We start from the raw sequence: 25,306 nt of genomic DNA on the forward strand, positions 1-25,306 counted from the left end.
TTCACCATAACGCACTGTAAATGTGAGATAGATATTGAATCGAATCACGACTGACTACAGAAAGGATCCCGCTCAATCATTATGGAAAATTGAGTTGAGAAAGCTAATTAAAAGTGTTAAAGGGCACGAAACCTCAAACCCCCTCAACACTACCACTGAAGTGTGAAAAAGAAACCTGAGAGGAATAGATTTGGTTTTGGCCAATTGCTCTGAAACTTGGTCCAATGATAGTTCAAAGTTAGAGATTAAAAATCTCACTGGGTCGTTAATGGGATAGGTAAAGTAACTTCATAAACAATCATCAGTCAATTAAGGTAAGATGAAATAGTTCGACCACTTTAGGCAAGACTAACCTTTCACAAGCATTCGTGCGTTTTCTATGTAAATAAAAAGGATTGTTGATGGATAAGTCACGTTGATTTGATGACGATCATACCCCAGTTTCCTTCCTCCCAAGATACTTTCGGGCACGGAGTTTAAGGTTTCGTGAGCATTAAAACTTTCTATATATATATATATATATATATATATAATTTTCTTTAATGTAGTATGTATCTAAATAAAATACAAGTTATACACTATAATTGTTTATTAATGTGCTTATTCCAATAAAAAAAATAATCTCAACTTAAATAATTAAGTAATCCTGCTTGTTTCACCATTTTATAAAACATTCCTTGATTGTCTTCAAGCAAAGTTAATGGATCGTTGAATTCTTTAATTTCTCCCCTATCCAATACCATTACTTTGTCACATTCTAATACCGAGTGTAATCTGTGAGCTATAGTTATTAATGTACAATCTGAAAAGTTGTCTTTAATTATCTGGTGTAAAATATGATCCGTTTCTTGATCCATGTTAGCTGAGGCCTCGTCCATAACTATAATTCTATTTTTACGCAGAATAGCTCTAGCTAAACAGAATAGTTGCTTTTGACCTGAGCTGAAACTTAGAATACTACTGTTTATTTCTTGTTGCAAACTATCGATTAACTTTTTCAAACCAACTCTGTCTAATGTATCCCAAAGTTCGCTGTCTTGATAAACATTTAGAGGATCTAAATTTGAACGAATTGTTCCCGAAAACAAAATGGGATCTTGAGGAATAACAACAATATTTTTCCTCAAAAAGTCAAGAGATAGCGTCTTAATATCAACACCATCTATGAGTATTTTACCCTTGACTTCATACAATCTGAAGATTGTTGAAATTATTGAAGACTTTCCGGCACCTGTTCTTCCCACAATTCCTATCTTTTCTCCAGGCATAATATCAAAGTTTAAATTTTTCAAAACGTACGAGTCATTATCCTCGTAGGAAAGTGATACATTTTGATAGGATATACTGCCTCTACTAGGCCAATCTTTAATTTCTGCTCCTTTTTTATCCTCGGTTTTAATTTCTATGTACTCCAATATTCTTTCTAGAGATGTCATATTATTTTCTAGCTCGGTCCATTGACGAATTCCAAAAGTAAGGGATCCTAATAATTGTGAAATTTGTGTTATCATCAAACCAATATCACCAGCGGTATTACCTTAAAACAAAATTCATTATTAATGAAATATCATTTTACATCAATTTAATATTATTTGTCATTCATTGAATTAAAAGCAAAGGAAGGATAGCTCGATGGACAAATATTTTCCAACAATGAAGAGGTGATGTTGGCAGTTAATGGATATTTTGAGGAGCTTGACGATTATTATAAAAAGTGTATCGAACTTATTGAATATCGCTGTAAAAAGTGTATGGATCAGTTATATAAAAATTATATAAAAATGTAAAAATGTAACACTTACTTGTTCTTATAAATAATACTTGTACTACAACACTCAACAATAAGAGCGTACTAATTGTGTCTATAAAAAAACTGAATGCTCTCACACAACACCATGATGTGAAATTGGCGGAAGTGTATAGATCTTGATGTCTATCGTATTCATTTATCAATGTTTCTTGGACTTTAAATGCTCTGATAGTCGTTAAGCCTTCTAATGTAGCATTCAGATGGCCAATCATTGGACTGCGACCTAAAATGATAATGCGAATTTCTTCAATTCTTACTTTTTAGACCTTTTCATATAAGTTTGTTGTTGAGTTGTATTGATTTGAGGTCTCCTTCAATTGGAACTTTGTTTAAAAACAGATAAAATCTTGACGTTTCGACCTATAGGTCCAAATATATTTTCAATATATTATGGGGAACCTAAAATCCAGATAATTTAAAAAAAATATGTTGATTTTAGTCGAAACGACAACATTATTTGCTTTTAAACGAAATGCTAAGTAAAAGAGACCTAAAATCCGGATAATTTATCAACAAAATCATATGAAAAAGAATAAAAAGTTAACAAAATAATTTAAATTTCTTTAATTTCGTATTTCTAAGACATTTTGATATATTGAAATCAGAAACGAAACATCAAAACAAAACATTTTTCCTTACCATATGTACAAGGACTTTCTCAACAACTTTAAAATTATTTTAATAAATATGATATTAGTATAAGTCATAAAGGACATAATACGCTATCCAAATATTTCACTAAATTAAAATCTAAAACTAATCGTGACGCTGTCAACATAGGGCAGACCTCTCAATATTTAGAAAATAGACTAAAAGGTCATCAATACGATAAAAAAACTAAAACTGCATTAACGACCCATGAAATATCAAAAAAACATAAATTCAATTATAAAGAATCCAAAAATTCTTGAAACGGAATCTAATACACGAAAAACCGAATTTTTAGAAATGGTTTACATTCATAAGAACAAAAAAGTAGAAAAAACCTAAATAATTCAAGTAAAATTCATAGCTCTATTTTGTAAATTCTAATAAAACTACAAATTGATTACATTTGAGATTTAAGACCTAAGGAAAAATTAATTTTTCTTATTAAAACAAATTTCTATTTTGATTTTATTCTTAATTTGAAATTACTCACATGATGCCTCTAGTCTCTTTAAACTACGTCCTGCGGATAGGTAATACCTTCTTACTAAATACAGAATTGTGAAAACGATGGCGATAGGTATGATAAATGGGGGATTAACCCAAATAACTAACAACAATATTCCTCCTACATTAAACATAACCTGAAAAAGAATGTTCCCAATAACGTCAGAGAATATATGCTTTCATTTTAACAACTATATAAGAAATATTTCGAGGATTTTATCGAGGTGTGATAAAAAAATACTGTGAATGAATTTTATCTATTTCAACTGGTATCTCATGTCATTCCCCCATTTATTTAAACCGGTGATTCCCAACCTGTGGTCTACGAAACAAACATCAGAGGCTATCTTTACTTAGTTTCGGACGCTATTCTGTAGAGAGTTGGCCACTGCGGGTTTGGAGGTTGGTATCACCTTAACTGACAAGTGTGTCGGGTGATGTTCCACATATATGTTATTGTTTGGTGATTATATCTGATCAAAATGAACATAAAACGTACCATTAGTAATAGTACCAACAATAGAGCAAAATTAACTCATAGTATTCTCAAAAGAAAAGCGGCGAACCGTACAGCTCTAAACACATTGAAGAATTGGGATACAGCTGCCTCAATGTGTGATTTGTGCTCAAATTTTTCAAAAACGATTCGGCGAACAAGATCGTGCTTCAATTTGAATGGGATCCCTGTTTTTCATGCATGACTCTGAGACAAAAATTCAGAGTTCTCAGTGACAAACCAGTACTATAAATGGCCTGTCATTCAAAGCCGAGATCTTTATGTTTAATTAAATGATTCACCTTCAGTTTTGATCGCACCTAGGATTTAATTGAACTTACCCTACAGCAAAGATCAACAACGGTAGATAAATTATCATCGATATTGAGCATGTCTTGTGAAAATCGGTTCAGTATGTTTCCAATGAAGTGGGTGTCAAAAAAAGTCATAACGGCATTGCTGATTTTCTTCACTAGTGTCTTGTGAATATTTATGGAAGCTCTTTTGCAGAATTGTAATAATATGTACACTGTTAACAGATCCAACAAAGATGTAACTGTTAGACATAATGCATATAAATAAAAAGTATTTTGTGCTATTAAATTTTCTTTTGCCAGTGTGTCACTATAATAAGCAGTTTGGTTGGAATTGATGAAAAAGGTTTTGTTATTATCCAGATTTAGTATTTTTTGCTTTTGGTCTACCCTGAAAATAATGAAAAGAAATCAAACTCAATCAGGTTACATTGTAAAAGCGCTCATCTGAGTACACTTAATAAAAAGACCATGAGGAAAATAGAAGAATCGCTTTTAAGTGAAAATCCACGACTAAACGTATTGGAAGGATGTAAATTACAAACAATGCCTGACCTCATTACTGACCGAAGCTTCATTTACGTTTTATTTTTATCGTAAAAGAACAAGTTAAGAAAAATGTCATTTTCTGCAATTCAAATCTTACCGCACATAGAAACGTCATTGAGTCAGAACACAACGTTAACTGTGACACTTTTTCATAGAGAAAATATTAAAGAAAGAGATAGCGAAATTCAAATGAGCCTGAATCGCTCTCTATTTCTCTACTCTATCCTGATTGGATCGCCACGAAGTCGAAGTTTCTAGTGGCACGACAGTAGTTGATTTTAATAGCGAGTAGAGGGAGATAGGGAGTGGTAAACCGATGCTCTCGACCTCTTTTCCAATCGTACTGCTTGGAACTTAAAACCACCTGCGTCGTACTATTTTTATAAATAGAATTGTTAGTTTCAAGCTGTGTGTTTCGTTACTGTCGTTTTGCCACAAACAGTTACTTGATATTGAATTCTTGAAAGTTCAATTCCACTTCGCTCTCTCTATCTTTAGAGCTAAAGACAGTGATCTTTAGTCTCTTTCCATCATTATACTAGGGTACAGGTTTCGACTTGTCAATCGAGCGACGCTTGTTGCCACTGTGAGAAAAATTTTTGGAGTACGTAAAAAGTTAATATTTCTTAGTACGTAGTTGGAAATAATATTGTATATTCATGATTATACATTGATTATATATTTATTTCGATTGTTCTAGAGATTTTTTTTTGTCTCATTGTGATTAGTTAAAAAAAACTGCTTGTACGTTTTGATTTCCAAATATGGATAGTCTGAACTATACCAAAATATCATGTGGATTAATTTAAAATTCAATTACAAACGACAAAAAGCTTCAATTACTTCAGCTGAAAGAGGCTCATTGATAACAGTATTTATTGCTACGAACTTTTCTGACCATTTCGTGTATCCTTATATCCTTTTTCCCAAGAAAAATATGAGCGAACAGCTAATGAGAGGTAGTCCTCCAGGTGCCATAGATGTTGCACATCCATCAGGATGGCTACAAATCACAGATTGGTTTGAGCATTTTATCAAACACACCAACCCGACCCAAAAATCTCAAGTTTTATTGATCTTAGATGGTCATTATTCACACACTCAAAACACCGACGCTATAGAAATTGCAAGGGAGAACAATGTTGAAATTATTTATATACCTCCACGTACAACCTACAAACATCAACCTTTAGATAAAACTTTTATGGGACCACCGAAATCCTATTATAGTGAAGAAATCTGAATGTGGATAAGAAACAATAACAGGCCACTATTTCATTAAGACATTGTTGAACTATTTGGCAGTTCTTACTTGAAAGTACAAACAAGGAAAATTGCAACGAAGGGCTTTCGCGTTACAGGCCTTGAATAAAAATATATCCAGTGAGATCGCCTACATTGCTGCCCAACAAGATGCAGTCAAAGATGGTTCATAATTAATGCCACTCCACAAAATCAAGTTTTCAGTCAAAACAACCATCAACAAACGATGCAAAACCACCTGATCATAGTTTTTTTAACTGAATTCTCTTTCACACCAAGACATAGTATTTCATCAAAGCTCTTAGCTTCTAGAAACACAAAGGAAAACAGAAAAAAGAGAAAATCAAGTCTAATAATAGCCCCATTGATTCAAATGATGAAGAAGAAATACACAGACAATGAGCCTGATGCCGCCATAGCACAGAAAGCTCCTGACTCCTGGTGATTGCGCTGGTGCAGACTTCGTACCTGGATATGTGACTTGAATAAATTTTTTAAATTGACTAAAGTTAGTGTAGTAGCTCATAGAAGTAAAGGTTTATTATTTATAATTTTATAGTAGTTCATACTTATACATAACTTACTTAGGTTCATACTAGGATTTTGTTAAAATTTTATATTTTATGTTAATATATGTAAAACAACCATCAATAAAGGATGACTGTCAATAATTTAAGCGCAACTGTATCACTGATAACAAATAAGAATAAAAAAATTGATAACAGTACCTATAAATGTCGTTTCTTTTCTTACAGGTAAAATTTGGTTTCTAAACACTCTTGTAAAGTTCAAGTAGTAAATGTTCCAAATATATTTTGACTGCTGCAAATTATTTTATAAACGGGAGCGGGAAGTCACTTTTCAAAGGTTGACAAATTAGAGTAAGCTTCTATTGTAGAAATTGAGCAAATTCATATAAATTTGCAAGTGAAACTGATTAAGCACAATATATAATTTACAAAAGTGAGAAAACATTTTATTCATTATAAATTTTCAGTTTTATCAATTTATGATATAAGTAGAAAATGTTATGACGAATTGATATTTCAATGTTTATAAAACTTACCACTTTGTTAAAAGTCTTTCGGAATAACTAGCGCTAAATTGAGTGCCGCATTTCAACACAATATTTAAAATTACTAATATCCAGCCACCATATTGTAAGTATTTCCCATAAACTGCCCAATCTACTGAACCTTCTTTCTTCAATTCTTTATAAATTTTTGGTTTCATATTAGTTTGTTCAGTTTCCAATAAGCTAGTTTCTTCTGTAATCTCTTTGGTATCATTCAATTCTTCCTTGGAAACTACCCTTTCTAAATTATCATCCTCTTTAATTAATTCGTTAACTTCATTTATTATATCTTCATTGGGTGTTCCAATATCTTTTATCGTTCCTTTGGTCATTATAACAACAGTGTCTGCTTCATTTATATGACTAGGCGTTTGACTTACCAAAACACAAATTTTATTTTTCAAAAACTTAGTAATACATTCTTGGAAAATGTAATCTTGAACAGAAGCATCAAGAGCGGTTAAGCTATCATCCAGAAGGTAAATATCGCTGTTTCTGTACACCGCTCTTGCTAAATTAATTCTAGCTTGCTGCCCTTTGCTTAAGTTTGAGCCTCTATCGGTTAAGATAGTCTCATCGCCGTTTTCTAAGAGATTGAAGTCAAATAGAAGAGCACATGATCGTACGACTTCTTGGTATCTGAAAAAAAAAATCATTTACTTCACTGTAGTGATAATATCAAGACTAATTTAAGCTACTGGAACAGTAACAAAATAATGTCAACATAAAAATATTTATTATTTCCAGGAACAGAGCTACTAATGTATAAGAAGGTTCGCAGTTAAATGAAAACAAAAAATGATATAAAATCTGAACAACATAATCAATTAATACTGTTTAACAAAAAAGGTAAACTCATTTGTCACAATTAGAAAAAATTTCTTTTGTAGTTGTATAAATGTTTTAATGATTATTAATATGTAGAAAATCCATAATGTCTATAATGAACTACTAAAGTACCGTGGCCAACATCTCGAACATGAACTTACAAATCTTTTCTACACTGTAAAATACCAGACAGATGGTGAATCAGTACAATTATACTCATGTTTAAAAAACCGTATAACTGAAGGGGTATAAATTTGCTAGATACAATATTGAAACTCTTTACAAAAATTATCCTCAACAAAATCACAACACCAGAAGATTCAGAATCAGATCAGAAAGATCCTGCGTAGATGCAGTACTTATCCTGAGACAACTGGTTAAGAAATCCATAGAATATAACAAACCAGCATTCCTAAGCTTCATTGACATCACCAAAGCCTTTAACCATATTAAAGTGGAATATTTTATTCATCAATTGTACTGAAACATACCTATGAATATAATCGAAAACATCACTCAGACAATCAAGTTCAGGTTCGCATTGATGGTAAATAAACAAAACCCAAACCAGTCTATAGCGGTTTCGGACAAGAAGACTCGCTTAGTTCCATGTCATTCAACATGTCATAATGGATAAAATTATAAAAAAGGTGTGGGTAGGCAAAGGTTACAAAAATGAAAATCTTTAATCTCATAGGAAAACATAATATGATCATCTCGACTGAAAAAACCATATGCATGGCAACATCAAAAGAGTCCCTTAGATGCAAATTAGAACTAGAAGGTCAAATAAAACGACAGAGATTGAAATATAAGTACCTTGGAATTAACATAAGTAACTAGTTATGGAAACGTAGAAGACGGTAAGAGGACAAGTAGCTAAGACAAATAAAGTCGCGGGATGTCTTCAGAACTTGGGCACCAATTTACAGAATAACTATCAGACCTATACATCAGAAACAAGACCAGAAATAACAAAAACGAAACAACTCTTGGAGACCCCAGGAATAAAAATTCTCAGGCGTATCTCTCGAACACTATTAGACCGAGAAAAAAGGGAAAACATCAGATGATCATGTGACACAGATAACATTAACGAATAGATATCACAGTTTAGAAAACAATAGAACCAAGTCGAATGACAGACGATAGGCTGGTGAAAATAGCGAGGGATAAATCTTCAATTGGAACCCGTTGTAGAGGTCGACAAAGAAAAAGGAGGAGTTACAATCTGGAGCCAGGATAAGGAAAGATATCGAAGAAGTAATAGACTTTAGACCTATTATGAAAGAAAGAAGAATATTTGGTTCTCAAGAATATACATTGCAAAACTTTTTAATTTCAAACAAATTGCCTGCATAGAATTCGTCATGTTTTCCAGGTACGTGACTTAGAGACAGGACGAGTTTTTGGGCTCTGATTTGTGCCAACCTTAAAGAACAAATATAAAAACAAAACTTCAAAAAAGGAAAAAATGTAAATCATGAAGTGCTAGAACATTGTTAATAATAAATATAAGAAAAAACTACAGTCCTAATAATGTAAATAATAGTGATTCAAATATCAATAGATTTTTCTAAACTAAACTGAATTCTATTAAAAAATGTAGAAAAACTTTTGTTGAAATTGTGAAAATTAAATAAGTTATATAATTATATTGAGTGCTATACAGCTTACTCGTAAAAGCAAAAAGAGTTTGATGAAATTAATTGTAAATGAAAAACAGAATCATTTATATATGTAACTTACCTCTGGGCGTTATAAGGCTCTCCGAATAGGATATTCTGTTTTATAGACGACGGGAACAACCAAGGATCTTGGGAAGCATAAGAAACGTTTCCTTGCGATATCAACGTACCACTTTCCAATGGATAATCTTTTAAAATCACTTTTAATAGAGAACTTTTACCAGATCCCACTGGTCCCGTAATTATCGTTAAACCACTCGTCAATTTGAGATTAATATCTTTTAATATGCGATTTTCTTTAATTTTCACATTAGCTTTTGTAATCTGAATTAATGGTTTTTCTGCGTAGGATGTTTCGTGAGGTTCAAGCTCTTCAGATTGCAGCGTTTTCGATATTCGTTTATAGGATGACACGAATTCACTTCCGACACCCATACCATAAGGAACAACAAAAACCATCCAAGTTCTTAGTCCTCTATAGTTTGAAAGTATATAAAAAATGACAGAAGCGTCGGTAGACATTCCGCTCCATATGCATGCCATAATTAGCATAAAGAAACCTAGATTGGAGAATATTATTCCGGAGAGGATCAGCAATTTTTTCGAATAGAAACCCAGATTAAGCTTCACAATTTCTTTTCTACAAAAATTTAAAGGTTTATTATTAAAAATTATATAAAGACGCAGCCAGGATTTGTGCTTCCTGAAAATATCATGAAGTCATATTTTTATAATAACTTCTTTAATCTATTTAATCAATCTCAGTGCTAATGAGTTAGGTTAGTTTATCAAACAAGAAACGTATTGTACGCAATACGACACTCGAAGGTTTCTGTGGATGAAATTTTAATTAAGGTTTCGTCACTTCTAGAATAAACTTATTGTGAAAACGTGTTCTTTACTTCAATGTTTTCTATCAAGTCACCTAACTATTGGTACGCCTCTTATACGATATAGAAAACTTAAGATTCAATTGAATAAACTGTCTGACGCGCGTTTCGAGTTATCGTCTTCAGAGACTGAAGGTGAATAGTATTATTTTATAGTATAAAATTTTCCTTGCATTTGTTTCACTTGTGGTTTGCCTATTCCAATAATATAATTGTTTATTTATTATTAATGTTGATATTATACCCTAACTTAGCATACAGTATGTATTGTTTCAATTTGTATTTAATACCTTCTAGCCTCGTTAATTTTATCTGCAAAATAATTTTCCCATCCATACATTTTCACGATCCTCATTGTAGATAATATTTCTTGGGTAAGCTGTAAGCGTTCATCAGTTTGTTTACATGATTTATATCTAAATTTAGTTATCAAGCTGCAAATAAAAACTAAAAAAAAACACAAAATAATAAGATGGGTCTTTAATTTATTCAAATTCATTTGAAATATCATTTTTCACTTAAAATCAGTTACAAAATACTGAAAAGACGTTATCAAAACAAGGTGACTTAAAATATAGTTTAGCGCGATGTGTTACAACGCAATGTGAAGTCACCCTGTTTATATATATGAAGATTACTGTAGTAAGGAATATGTATGCTTGGTTTAACTACCATTTCTTTCTAATTCCGTATCTTGAATCAGAGCCGGACTTAGAGTCATCGTGGCCCCCGGGCCAAAATACTTAAGGGGCCTATGTAAGGCGGGTGTTTTAAGTGAATTCTTACATCAAGTTGATTTTTCATTATAGTTGATTTTTCATTATAGTCAATTTATTCATTATTTCTAACTAAAAATAGTACAAAATTACGTTCATAAATTAAAAACATTTTTTTCTTATTTTGCTACCTACAAATTCTTCAATAACACTAGTGCAGTCAATCGATTTCAGTAGCTCATTTTCAATACACAATACGCTATATTGATTTAGTTTGCAGTGTTTCCTATGTTTCGCAATGTAAAAGGTGATTTCAAGAAAGCCTAAAAAACAAGCGCTTCCGTACACTCGTAAATATGTAATAAAATATCTACAGCTCCTCCGGGAGAAGCGTAGTTTATAACTTGTCGTTGTGATTTTAAAAAATAAATCAGCGATACCATGCATTGGGCGCAACTTCGAGCTTTCATTTTTTTAAATATGATTTTTTGGAACTTTTAAAATGATTGCGCATAAAAAAATTTATGTTGATTCTGAACATTGGCTATGGACATATTTTTTCGCTTGCATTCATATGTTTAAAAATCAATCATATGGCTTGTCGCGAGGCCCCCCCGCAGCGGTGGCCCCCGGCGCACGCCCGGGTTGGCCCATGCCTAAGTCCGGTTCTGTCTTGAAGAGTCGGTTTTAGAATAAAATATTGCACTTGTTAAAAAGGAGAGTATTTTAGCGAATTGCTCAAATAGTGTCATAAGTCAAAACAATAGACAAACGAGTAATAAGCGTTTGAAATTAATTCTATGTTTATTTTCCACTTTTCGGATGATAACTCAAAAACTGAAGAAGCTAACGCAATAATAAATATTTACATGACATTATTTAAGACGAGAATTTTGAGTTTTCTACCACCAATGATACAGAAAAAGAGATTTTCTGGTTTTTTGACTTATGTCACTATTTGAGCGGAGATGCGAAATGAACTCGCATGAATAGGAGTCCAACATGTCTCCGATCCCGGATTATCCGCACTCTTTTTTGTTGCGGCATTTTGGTGTCGCCTGTTACAGGGAACAGAACAGGAATCGGCAAGTAGCAGTAACTAATAGTACTGATAATCATTAGCTAACGATTATTAGGTCCCGATAAGCTAGCACCAGTTGCTTTAAGCAAGATTGGCTTGTAGTTATGTTATGAAATCATGACAAATAAACTTAATTGTAGTATCAACTCTATAGAAAATGTTTAAGAACTGCGGGGTTATAGTATAAACCACCATTTAAAATACTTGAAATAATTAAAAATTAAAATATTTAATACTTACTTTGAATTGGTACGACACCAAGAAGTATGCCAATACCTACAAATGATATTACCCCAATTTTTTTATAAAGTAAATAACAAATGACCGAAATTTGTGTCACAGCGATCCAGGTATCGTTTATTGTGAAAATTACTGACACAAAAGATTGTACGTCTCTTGTTATTAATGTAACAATATTTCCCAATGTAGTATCGACTAAAGCTGTCGGTGAAAGCTTTAATGATTTTCTGAAATAACAAAAACATTATTTAATAATGTATGTATGTACATAAACATTTGAGATCTCGTATACATTGCGACCCAAAACATCTATTGCGTCCCCCCTTCTTGCTGGAGAACCCTGTGTTTACAGCAACGGCTAATAGAAATGACTTAATCGTCGAATAATTATACGAACAACTAGAGACACTGTTTAAACTGACTAAGAAGACCGAAGTAACTCTGATAAAAGGGGACTTAAACACAAAAGTGGAAAACAGGCGTACCTGGAGTTACTGAAGATTTTGGACTGGTAATCAGAAATGAAACAAGGGAACAAGGACACGTTTTCCAAATTTCCTTCGCGTAGGCTCTATACATGGAAATCCCCAGGAGATTCATAGGTAGTTCTTGGAAGAAACCAAATTGATTTTGTCATGATGCCAAAATAATATAGAAACGCAATAAAATAAGCAAAAACCTATCCTGGGGCAGACGGTCATTCCAATCATAACGCAAAATGGAAATCAATTTAACGCACCTAACAATACCAAAATAAACATCAGAAAGCTTCATAATCCTAATATAAAACAACAAGTACAGTTATCCTCAAGTAAAAGTATAAGAGACATAAACAGATCTAAAAAAAAATGAAATTAGCAAGTGGCAAAAAGGAATGGATGAAATATGAAATCCTTGACATGATGGAAGAAAAAAGGAATTATTGAAAAAAAAAAGATTTGTTCTATTAAACTTTTTAGAATACTATAAACTAAATGATCCCCTGGAAAAAATTGAGGAAATGGAAAATGACATGATTGAGGAAACTTATACATCTCAAATTGAGACCCTAATAAAAGAGTAGCTAGTGATAAATTTGGTTGATTGATGACTTTATTTTGATTAATTTCTGAAATTTCTCACTTGAAGAGGATCTTAACGGATCTTCATAAAACAAAAACCAAAAAGTAGAAACTGATTAAGAAATAAACAGCCAAGACAAAGCAGAAACAGAAATTGGTCAAGAAGAAGATAAAACAGATAATAGTCAAGAGGAAAATAGAATAACAGTAAATAGTCAAGAGGAAGATAGAACAATGGAAAATAGTTAAGGGGAAAATAGAACAGAAAATAATCAAGAAGTGATCAGTCTCGATATCGATATCGATGATCCTCATCAGTTTCGAAATAAAAGATAATGGAGTTATTATAAACCGTAAGAGAGAAGAAGATAGTTTCCATTCCGGATTCCAGTTGCCTGATAAAAAGAAAACAATGTAACTTTTAGTGTCAATCTACAAGATGATTAATGAACTCTCCATGAATATATCAAAAAGAAAATATTGGTTTGAGAGTTTTTATCGCATTTCACAAACGATAACTGGAAAATATCAACTCCGCGTCTCAATCATAGCTTTTCTTTTGCAAATGATCCCATGTATATCATGTTGAGCCGATAATATTATCTCAGCTGTATCTCACTTTGATATGGTGGGTCAATTGGAATGACAAACTGAGACATTCTTTCAGTTCATTGTATTCTCAATCAAAATGCGCTTGTCAAAACAAAAGTAAAATAAAATTGAATCGTAAATCTTAACAACGATGGTAATCACTAGGCACTAATCAAAAAACAAGTAAATATATCCTCAAACTTTTCAACCATTAGTCAAATAACTAAGCTGAGTTATTTCCGTAAAAGGAAAGTTGGTGCTACATCGGTTAGGAAGGAGGTAAATATCTCAATTCATCTTATTTAAAGGAGCGTAAAATTGAATGAGCTACACTTAAATGAGTTCAAATTATGCAAATTTCATGCAAAAGGAACGTAAAAAAATAACTTTCATCTATTCGTTGCTGAAGGCGAGGACAAATGATTGATTCGTCAAATATTATTTACACCCTGGACAACTTTTCGCACTTTTGTACAACGCAAGATGTTGACATTTACAATTATGAACTATAATATCAAATTCTTGTTTTTGAACTGTCGTTTATAGTATTTTGTTCCATATGAGATACTCATCTTTACCTCTACTTGGTTGACTAATGAATTGAGAAATTACTTTTTATTGATTTTATCTTTAAAATTTTATTTCTTAATGATAGATTTCGAATGAAAGTCAAAAATGAATAAAAAGTGAGCCTTCTGATATCACTTTTAGCAAGATCCCCTTCAATTTCTCGTGAAAATGCTGGTCTTATTCAAAATTGACTTCTCATTGCAGTGAAAATAAATCTTGGATAAGATATATTTTGAAAACATACTGAACCAAATGAACTAAAAGCTGAAATAATGTATTCTCATCTGAGTACTATTGAAAAAGGATCGTTTCATTCGTCGATTACATTATTTAAGAAAAAAGTGGCGTAAAAAGCCAAGTTTTAAAAGAGAGGTTTCCAATTACGCTATAATTTTTTAGATGTCGTAGAACTAACCAGATGTCGCCCACAAAAATCTATCAGTTTACTTGAGATAAACAGTGCAGGTGTTTTGCGGATTCCATCGTAAAAAAGTATGTCTTTCATTTCACATCAAGTTTTACAATAAGAGACAGGTCGCGAGGTGATGAAAAAGCCAGCCTTTTACTCAAAGGCTCTTTCAAATCCGATTTCCCATCACTTTCAAGAGACTTGTTTATAAATTATTTCAAAAAATTGATAATTTTACTGAAAATTTGATTTAAATCGACCTTTTCTCTGTAGATGACCATTACATCTCAACCAACGAAACTTTAAAGACCCACAGTTAATTACAACAAAGCAAGTTTTTTTCAATGGCTAAATCAAGAGCTTACTTATCTAAAATAGTTAAGTAAATGAGGTCTTCTGATTATTCAACGAACAAATATAACCTTAATAATAATAAACGTGTTTTTACTATCAAACGAGAAGATAGATATTCAAAAGTCATATAAATGAGAGGACTCTCAAAGTGCTAGTAAAGATTGACTGAAAGGATTTATGCGTCGTCAAACAGAACAATTGGAAAATTATTTAAAAAAAACCGAATAATGTCATCTACCATTGTTAACTACTCCTGGAAAAATCAATATAAGAGGGATTGACTTAAATGCAAGGTAGAAGAAAAATATGCGAAACGATTACAAAAAAAATTGATAAAGATACATACTAGAAAATTCTTCGACCACTGAGCCATTTTTTTCAAGTTTGTGAACAGAAATAATCCGAGGGGGATAAATCAGGCGTATAGGGTGCATGAGGTAACAATTTAAACTTCAATTCATCAATGTTGGCCATTGCAATAAGAGATGTGTATTATCTTGATGAAACAATACTTTCTCTTAATCAAATGCGGCCATTTTTGCTTGATTTCTTCGCTCAAAAGTTGCAATAAGCTCGCATTCTACTCGCCGTTGATAGACTTTCCTTTTTCAAGATAGTCAATGGAAATTATCCTATGCGCATTCTAAAAAACCGACGCTATGACCTTGCCTGCAGTTGAAAAGGTCTTATTTGGAGCGGGTTCTCCCTTTTCAGTCCATTGTTTTGATTGTTCTTTTGTTTCGTGAGTAAAGTGATGGACTCACGTTTCATCGATAGTTATGAAACGGTGCAAAAATTCGGCTTTATTTATGTGAAACATTGCTAAACACTCATTGACAACATCTTCACGACACTGTTTTTGTTCCATTGTGAGCAAACGCGGCACCCATCTTGCGCACAGCTTTCAGCTAATATGCGATGTATTGCAATTTTTTAAATGCCTACTATGTCTGCTAGTTCGTGAACTTTCAATCAACGATCATCCAGTACCACTTTGTGGATTTTCCTCAACATTTCTGGAGTCGTCACCTCATTTGGTCGACCAAACAATATGGCGTCTTCAAACTTCAAGCTGCTGTACAGATTGTGTACTTTCTAATACAGTCGTGTTTCGCAAGCCACCACGGCCATCTCTAGGTTAGGTCCGGTACTTCTAGGATCAACCTCGAATAGTGTGTGAAGAGAATAATAGAAACAGCAATCAAGTTTGCACATTGTATTATTTTTATCAAAAATTTCATGAATTACTTATTTTCGTTGTTAAGTTTTCATTTTTTTTAATTATTATTATTGGAGTTTACTCCTTAAGAATCGATTTGCATATATAAGGGGCTCGGTATGAGAAAAATGTGAAGAGTAAAATCTATCGATGAATGACCTCGTTACGTTTTTGGTGCGCACCCTATGATGCGCAACTTTCTAATTTGTCAGTGTCGACATACTTACATCGCTGTTTTTATTATAAATATCAATAATTAATATTGTTATTGTGAAGTTTTAATTTTTATCATTGTGTTCCGCTAAAGTGAACTGAAAGTATTTTCAAATAACTATGGCAGAAAGAGGTGTAGCTGATATTGCCGGAACATCTAACAAACACGTGGTTGCAAGGTACGTTATAATTCATGTATTATATATATGAGCATGTGCAATTTGTATTTATTGAATATTTTAATAATTATCGATGTAGTTCATATAAATATATATTTGAAAACAACACATAAAATTAGATAATCAACCCAATATGAATTATCGAGATTATTGACTATTGTAAAAAGTTTAATGTAAAATATTTCGTCGATTAGTTATAATAAATGTATATGAAATGAATAAGTTGAATAAATATATATTTATATATGTATATTATTTTCATTAATTAACAAATTTACCCTTTTATACAGTATCAATTTTTTTTAAGTTAAATAAACTCTTTTTGCGTCTGGTTAGACTATCGAACTTAAGGAGTAAACTTCAGTCGTGCGTCGGAGCTGACACACACAATTTTTTTATTATTTTAATTTTTATAAAATATAATAAAAATAATATTAGTTCTCAAAAACAGTGTACCTAATCAGTTTGCAATTACTGATTTCAAACGGATAGTTGTGTAGGTTTAAGAAGATATTATATTCAGAGTTTGCAGCATATGAAACGTTTTGTATTACATAAAATATACACAGATCGAAGCTATCAACGAATCTTTGTTAATGTAAATTTTTAGTCAAATCTGTTTCTATCCTAATTTCGAGTAGATTTTTCATGACTGTTGTGTTGTTGTCTTATGAAAGAGTCGAATTTCATTATTCTTTCAAGTTTACTTATTTAAAAATATCGTTTATTTTGGAAAATATTCTGTCGTTAAATTACTGAATAAACTAATACCAACTATACTATTTTTTTCATTTATTTGTTCACTTTAATATTATTTGTAACTTTTATTAAAACTACCGCCATCGTGCAACTCTTCAACTACTATATAACTATGAGACATGGCTCAAAAGCTGCATCATGTCAGGGGAGGGAAGATATTAAAGTTAAATACCAAATGTTACCTGTATAAAAGAGAAGAAAATGCTGTTTTGATTTCCATACCAAATGATTGAACCCATATTATGTAGTTGTGATAGTAGGTTGCGAACGATAGTGACAATATGATCAAACCAAAACCATAAAAACAAGCATCGTTGATTGTCATTGAATTTTGGCCAGGCGTGAAATAAGCCACTAAATGACTTATTAGGTATGGACGAGCTATACTAAAAAATCAGAATAAATATGAATCATTAAGTGCGTTTTTCAATGCTCCATTATATATAAAAAACAGAGAGGACATAGAATTTATTTCATATCCTTGGCTAGCAATACACTTATCGTGATGTTGAATCCATGGTTGGAAGCAAACTATTTACCTACACTTGTTATTTAATGGATGGAGTTAGAAGTCACATGGAGCTAGGCCCGGTGAGTAAATTTATTTGAATAAACGTAAGAATTTATAACGACTAAACAATGACTAATTAAAAGCTACATGTGGCACGGCATTCTTAAATACGAGTTTATGGACTTTGTATGGAGATGTGTGTCTTGGGCTTTTCTATTTTCTCTTGTTTCACGACAATATACTTTTCCATTTCCATTAACAAGTTTAACAACAAAACATGAAGACGATTTTTTAATTAAACGTCAATTTGTGCATGTTTTTCATTTTGTTCATAGATCAAAAAATTTCCGATCGAATAGAACATCAAATAGGAATGTGATGTATACTTTTCAAGGTCGGTGGACTTTTGACAATTACTCACGAATCAAAAGCGCCTTGTTGTACGGCGTGTTGTCATAATATACAGAAAGTTCAGGAATCTTTATGGCAAAGTGTGTCATTTGTTTACCTCTGAGAATAATATTTCCTTGCCTCGTCTCCAGTAATATTTCTGACAACGTAACTTGAAGACGATCTTTCAATTGAATGTAAATGTTTTTCATTTTATTCATAAATCAAAAATCAAATAGAACACCCACTCGTCTCATTTGGATCTATTGAAATGCTTTGGAGTTCCTCACTAAGCCAACGTATACATTTGTCCAGGTTTCGAACTTTTTCATATGTTATTAACGTCGGAGGACTTCTTGACCGTTCCTTGTCCTGCCTGCATTTATTTTCACCTTTAAATCGTTCATACCATTTGTAAACAGTATTACCATAAACAAATTTTAACATTTTGTCAACTTTTTTGGTACTTACACCTCGTTTTAATGTTGATACGTTGTTCAGTTGTTTTAGTAAAAGGCTGACAAACCAGAACGGGTTAAAATTGTTACTATTTGTCTCAACACACAAGACAGAGAGATGAAGAAATGATCTTTTTAGCTGATGTCTAGTTTCTAGCGTTTATTTTGTTTTGTAATAATTATACTTTACCTGTCAAATGTATTGAATGAAAAATCTAGGAATCCCAGTAATAAATATTTCAAACCGTAACATTTTGAAATCAACTTTATAACCGACGGATTTTTGTGCAGCTTTTTCTCTTTGTTCCATTCCGTTTCTAATTTATCACCACAAGTTTTTGAACGACAGCTTGTTAGTACTTCGTAAAGATCATCATCAACTAGGTCCTTCTTGTTAGCTTTTTTGAAAAGAGGGCCTACGTATCTAAAAATCGATCACTTATGTTAAGTTTAGGACATTTGTCATGTGAATATAGTAATATATCATAAACATACAGGGTGTTCCGGGACTTGAAAATTGGGGAGTGATTAAATGACGTGAAAATAATAATTTTCTCATAGTTATTTATTTTAAGTTTCAAAATCAGAACTTATACTTAAGTTTAGTTTCTAAATTATACGAACATTATGAATTTTTAATGGGTGATTACTTAAGTCTATGTAGTGTGATTGACGGAATAAATAATTCTACACTACTATCTGAAGGCCAGGGGCGGCTCATGTCCGATGGTTAACATTCCATAATTTTCACAGGGACAATATGTACAATCTAAAGATAGAAAACATGAATTTTTCAATCGATCTTTCAAGAAAAATTGGTTTATGCAACACCGGTAAACACAAGCAACGAATGTAGAATATAGATTGCTAGAATAAACTTCCATTATGACGTAAGATTATGAGAAGAGATCATGAGATACTACAGCGCAACTTATGTCATTAGGCTGGAGCTACATCCAAATCTTCTGGCAGTTATTCTACTGGAGAATAGCAAGGAACAATATAGACTAAACCTTGTATGTCAAACTAGATAAGAATATTGTAAATATCATGGCAGCTCACACTTTCAAAGGAACGGTAATCAATGGATTACTGAGCTTCATGCATGTATTCAAATCATACTATTTTGCTTAATGTTAATTGGTCTAAGAGATTGCAAAACCTGATAGATGTTAAAACAAATTATGATAATATAAGGCAGAATCTTGGAATGCTCTTCCAATTTCAAAAAAATACCCTCCATAGACTCCGAAAGTGTGTAGAAGTTCAAAATGCCCACTTCGAATATTTATTATAATCTTTTTTTTTTGTTTTTATTTGGAAAGTTGTAGGCCAAGCAAAAAATTTTTTTACGTTTCAATTTTTTCCTTATGTAAGTAAGACAATGTTGGACAGTATGCACTTCAACTAGAAATATTTGATTTTGTTTTATACCTCCTGTAACTATTTTCAATAAATAATCAAATTTTATGATAATTTTCTTCAGAATGTCTCTTTATGGCGAACGGTTTCCTTGGCATGTAGAACAATCTACATATCGCTTAGAGCCATTGACTCGAAATTAAAGAGTGTTTTTGTTTCTCAAATAAAAATGTCCATGTCAAAAAATGAAGAAGACATATTTGTGGGTCCACGAATAAGAAAAACTCATGAAAAATTGGACGTTTGGCAATACCAATATCGAATTAAGGTCATGAATCGCCGACACAAGTATTTCTGCAAATTTTTTTGAAGGTGCTTGTTATGGTACAAGAAATTGCATGCAGTTCTCTCCAAAATATTCCATAGTTTAATATTGCACGTCGTTTGACATTATGTAAGTCTCTTATCACTGCATCATAAATGAAAATAATAAGGCTAAGTGAAATGAACAAGAAAAAAGTGGTTACTGGCAATAATGATATCTACTACTGCTTCGATTTGGAGCCAGATGTATAGGCTGGTTATTACGCCAAAAGTAAGTAGACTTCTCCCTAGAATTCCAAGTGCGAGATTTGGCATGAAACAATCAGCTGAACTTCATCTGCGCATGCTTTTGATCAAGAAATATTACGTCTGGCATTGTCCGTTGTATTGTATCGTGTCAAACGACCATTGGAAATGTGAAAGGTGACAATTACCAAGATATAATACAGTCTTTTCCAAAGTGGGCGATAACGCTTCCTAGTGGGCATTGCAGACCTAAAGGAAGCGGTAAGTACGTAGGAATTTTGGCTACAAAAACCGACATCGCAATTGCCCCTGGATTGTCCCATTCCCATTCCCATCGTTATATTCGGGTGAAATTTTAGTGTCATGGCAACGCTGCTTACTAGAAATCGTTTGCATATTACTGAACGTGTCGATTTGAGTAAATTGGAATCTGATATCAACAACATCAGATATTTTGCATAAAAGATATTCTGTATGAATACCATAAAGTTGTGTTTCAATAACCATTCCAATTGGCAGGTATAGCCAACTAGAGTTAACTTGAGACCTGAACGCCCTTTTCTACTATCTACTACGCTCAGAGTTAATTTTTGCGGATTATAATGAAAGTCTCGTTTGAAGTTATATTATAGAGGTTTTTGAGTAGAAAAAAATGGAGGAGAGCGCTAGAAAATACTTTGTTTCTAAAGTGGGCAGTAGGAAATGATGTCGATGAAAAGCTGAGCAGACAACTTGGTTTAAATATTTTAACGACACTAAGCAACGATTGCACAATTGTAAGTGCTAACCTATTTCATACTCCAGCGGCAATCTAGAGCATCCGTAACAGTTACTAGTCGTTCTAGGCAACTGTTTGAATAGAGCAATTGATTGATAGAAGAGTGATAGAAGGTGTTTCCATCCATCTCTGCAGAATCTGTTTTGATAGCTTATTACTTAGAGATGTATTACACTTTTGACTATATCTAGATTAGGTCCATGGATGGATTTGCTGAGCCCAATTTGGATTTTGTTTTGGAAAATTTAGGAGCTATTAGTAACGAACATGAGAAACATTTTCATGGAGATATTTCTGCCGTGGAAAAAGGATATCGTGGCAAATGGAGTACCAGTATATCTACCGTTTTTCAGCAAATAAGGACACCTAATAGCTAAAAAGGATGGGCGATAAAAAGATACTATCTTGGTTTTTTGCACAAATTTGATGTAAAAATCAGTATTATTCTTTAAGTCAAAAAAGAAATGTGATGAATTGTTTGAGAATTTAGCTGAGAAATGTGGAAATGTAGGTGTGATCAAGCCATAAAATTCGAAAAATAATATAATAAGAGGAGTTATTTTAACTATTAATTAAAAAATAATTCATATGGAAAATAATTCTGACGAAAGGATTTCGAAATAGTTTTCAGATAAGGCTGACTAGTATGAAACTTTTACCAAATGTACTTCAACTGTTTAAAAATTGTAAAAATTGAAGTAACAACCACTAAATATTGTTACGAACATCTATTTAACATGTAATATTTTAACGTATTAACATTGTTAGTTCTGGATTATATACTTTTAGATCTTAATTTATTACCCATTATGTTGTTATAAACCTTAAAAAAATTATAATATTAGTTATACTTTTTTATCTTATAACTTGTACTACTTGTATCATATACAAAATATTAAATAAACAGATGTTAAAGTATTTTTTCATTGAATGAATATAAATTTAAAATAAATTCGCAATTATTTTATAGAATAGAAAATACATCTCTAGTTAGGCATTACTCACTTCTTTTGGGTTCGCACATACGAGGGTTGCTTCTTAAGTTTAGAGAAGGAAAAATAAAAACAAATATTGATTGCTGGATACGGCTTTATTGTTTTTCAAAATATTCTCCATTAAAATCAATACACTTTTGCATGTGTTTGAACCAATTATGGAAGTAATTTTCCATTTCGATGGATGTACCTCCAAAACATGTGATTTGAACGCATCAATCGCTTATTCAAGTGTAGAAAAACGTTAACCTCGAAATTTACTTTTGATCTGCGGCAAAGAAAGATATCACTCTGATACCAAACAAGCACTGTGTGGCGGATGACCCATTAATTAGATGTTTTGACTGCTCATACACGTTTTTGTTTGAACTGATAGCATTGTCAAGGCGGAGAATGATTCGTCTTCTGCGATTGGTTTTTTCTAACCCTTTCGGCAAACTAATTCTGATGTACCGTTCAGAATTGACCGATCAATGTTGCTCTAATAGATAGGTGGCGACATTCCGAAAAACATGCCATCATTTGTTTTTGTGAGATTTTGCCAGTCTTGAAAGACTTATAGAGTCGATTGTTGCTTAGTTTCTTTGCATTAATCCGCACAACCTTTTTTTGAGCGATTGTCAAATTATGCCGTTTCCAACGAGAATAAATTTTTTTGACAGTCAAATGTTCATGCAACGGAACTAATGCCCAAGTATGCCTCAACATCGCGGTTTGTGTCTCATGACGATCTTGCAGTATCAGTTGAAGCACAGCATCGATGTTTTATGGCACAATAGACGATTTTGTACGACCTTCACGGATCATGGTGGTTCGAGATGATGCTTCATCACCAAAAGGTTGAATCCATGTTTAAAGCAATAGAAAACCATAGCATAAAAATGTTTTTATTCCTTTTTTACCAAGTTGAATGTTTCAAGTATCTGTAATCAACTCAAATAGCACTCGTATAACTACACGTCCTGAGAACGTTCACCAATAAAAATATCAAACCTTATGATGGAAATGTAAGATTTGAAATATTTACATCAGTACTGCCATATCTCAAAACTTAAGTAGCAACCTTCGTAATGAAAAATGTTAAGCTACGATTGTGGAATTTGAGTTTATGATAGAAATTGTTGTTTGGAGATAGAGAGTCAACGATAAAATCAAAAGAATAGTACAGAATAATGGTTATAAGTTAACTTCAACCTATTCTTTTGTGAATAAATCAAATTTTTTCGGACCAGAAATCACAATTCTATATTTTTCATTTGAGAACCTTCTATTAACTAATAATTTTTCAACTCATTCGTTTGTTAGCATTTTTTAAAATGAAAAACTCTGATTAATAAGTCTAAACCTAAAAATACCGTTTTAATAAAAGAAATAGTGACTTATATCTAGGAAAATATATCATAATTTACCTGTAAACGGAGTGTTGTGAATATAAACAAAGCTCCAAAGCAACACCTCAAAATTAAATTGGAAACAGTTAGGCATCACGAAAATATCATAATGAACATGAACATATGAGCATGGATCCCTCACAAAGGAGAAAATGCAACAACGAATTGATGATTCGTAGCACTGTTAGTATAAAATAGAAAGTAAGGTTTATGTCGATATATGAACATGGATGAAACTTTATACATCACCACAACTCAATCAATACGGCAGTCATCTAAATAAAACTATTTAGTTGACACAGAAACAGTCCCATATGCAAAAGAAAAACATCTTTACCAAATTAGATGGTCAAATTTAATTAATTCAACTACCAATTGTTTCGGCATCGATAATATTCTCCATATCTGGCTCTCAGCGGCTACTGACTATCTCCAGACCTAAATTCTCCAGGATAAGCAGTATCAGTCAAATGAGGATATCGGATATTTTGATGCTTAAGAATAAAACTTTAGATTTTATCACTTTCGAAGGCAACTAGCTGGAAGACCGGAAGTGAGCTAAAAAACTTGTTGTATATTTACTAGCCTGTAGACATTTATCGATGTTATATTAATCAACGTCAACAAAAGCAATGTAGCGCATAATCATGATGAAAAAATGTTCACATACCTTAGTCGAACCTAATAATTTTATAAATTACTTACGCAAAAGTTAAGAGAGAAAAAATGTTAGCTGTTTCTCTAGGGTTAGTCTGTCGCCTTTCTTTGCGACAGTGATCCATTGTTCACAGTTATCAATAATTGAATGAATTAATAGAAATTATATTGTTATATCTTATCATCGAGAAGCAAATAACTGTTGAGAATGTATTTATCTTCGTATTATCGCTAAACGTATTCAAAATCTTGTACATAGTGATGCTATCTACTGGAAAATTTCATACCTCATATACGTTAAAAAATTGATATTTGCTTAAGCACAGGATAAAAGCCATCTATTTACCATGGAACTCTCTTTAAATGGCCAGTTCTCTACAGGATTCGTGTGTGTCATGGAAATGGAAACAGTGTTTTATTGGTTTCACGTTAAATCAACATATTGTATATAACTATGTAAAAAAAATTGAATAAATCCTGTTACAAAAATTGAAAAGGTATATTATCAACATATATCATAAGAAATGTGAAAGAACGTTAGTCCTATATGAACTAGTACTTTCTAATAATTAGCAGAAAAATATACAATTTGATAAAGTTAAAATATATTGTAATAAATAAGGCTCGAGTTATATAATAAACAAAATTTATATTTTTGCATATCGTGCTTATTTTAGGAATTTTTATATTTTTTTCTATATTTAAATGTGACCTGAAAATTAAGACATATTTTT

General features: G+C 32.1%; 1 protein-coding gene across 1 annotated transcript; it reads right to left on the minus strand.

The window, feature by feature from the left end:
• Window positions 1–577: 577 nt before the first annotated feature.
• LOC130441038 (ATP-binding cassette sub-family C member 4-like) lies at window positions 578–24,746 on the minus strand. The gene is made up of 11 exons (XM_056774519.1): window positions 24,621–24,746; window positions 19,010–19,243; window positions 17,643–17,846; window positions 12,106–12,332; window positions 10,359–10,515; window positions 9,240–9,818; window positions 6,654–7,301; window positions 3,803–4,166; window positions 2,952–3,102; window positions 1,803–2,033; window positions 578–1,537 (listed from the first exon to the last, which is right to left on the minus strand). The coding sequence occupies exons 1-11, from the start codon at window positions 24,695–24,697 to the stop codon at window positions 624–626; spliced, it is 3,786 nt and encodes a 1,261-aa protein (XP_056630497.1). The 5' UTR covers window positions 24,698–24,746; the 3' UTR covers window positions 578–623.
• Between the last annotated feature and the right edge of the window lie 560 nt (window positions 24,747–25,306).

The sequence above is a fragment of the Diorhabda sublineata genome, chromosome 3 (assembly GCF_026230105.1).
Source record: "Diorhabda sublineata isolate icDioSubl1.1 chromosome 3, icDioSubl1.1, whole genome shotgun sequence".
Lineage (NCBI taxonomy): Eukaryota > Metazoa > Arthropoda > Insecta > Coleoptera > Chrysomelidae > Diorhabda > Diorhabda sublineata.

Coding starts and splice junctions, on each gene's coding strand:
- LOC130441038 (XM_056774519.1), bottom strand. CDS start 24,697: ATGGATCACTGTCGCAAAGAAAGGCGACAGACTAACCCTAGAGAAACA. Junction 19,244..24,620: donor TTTTCTCTCTTAACTTTTGC/GTAAGTAATTTA, acceptor ATCGATTTTTAG/ATACGTAGGCCCTCTTTTCA. Junction 12,333..17,642: donor TTTTCTTCTCTTTTATACAG/GTAACATTTGGT, acceptor TTGTTATTTCAG/AAAATCATTAAAGCTTTCAC.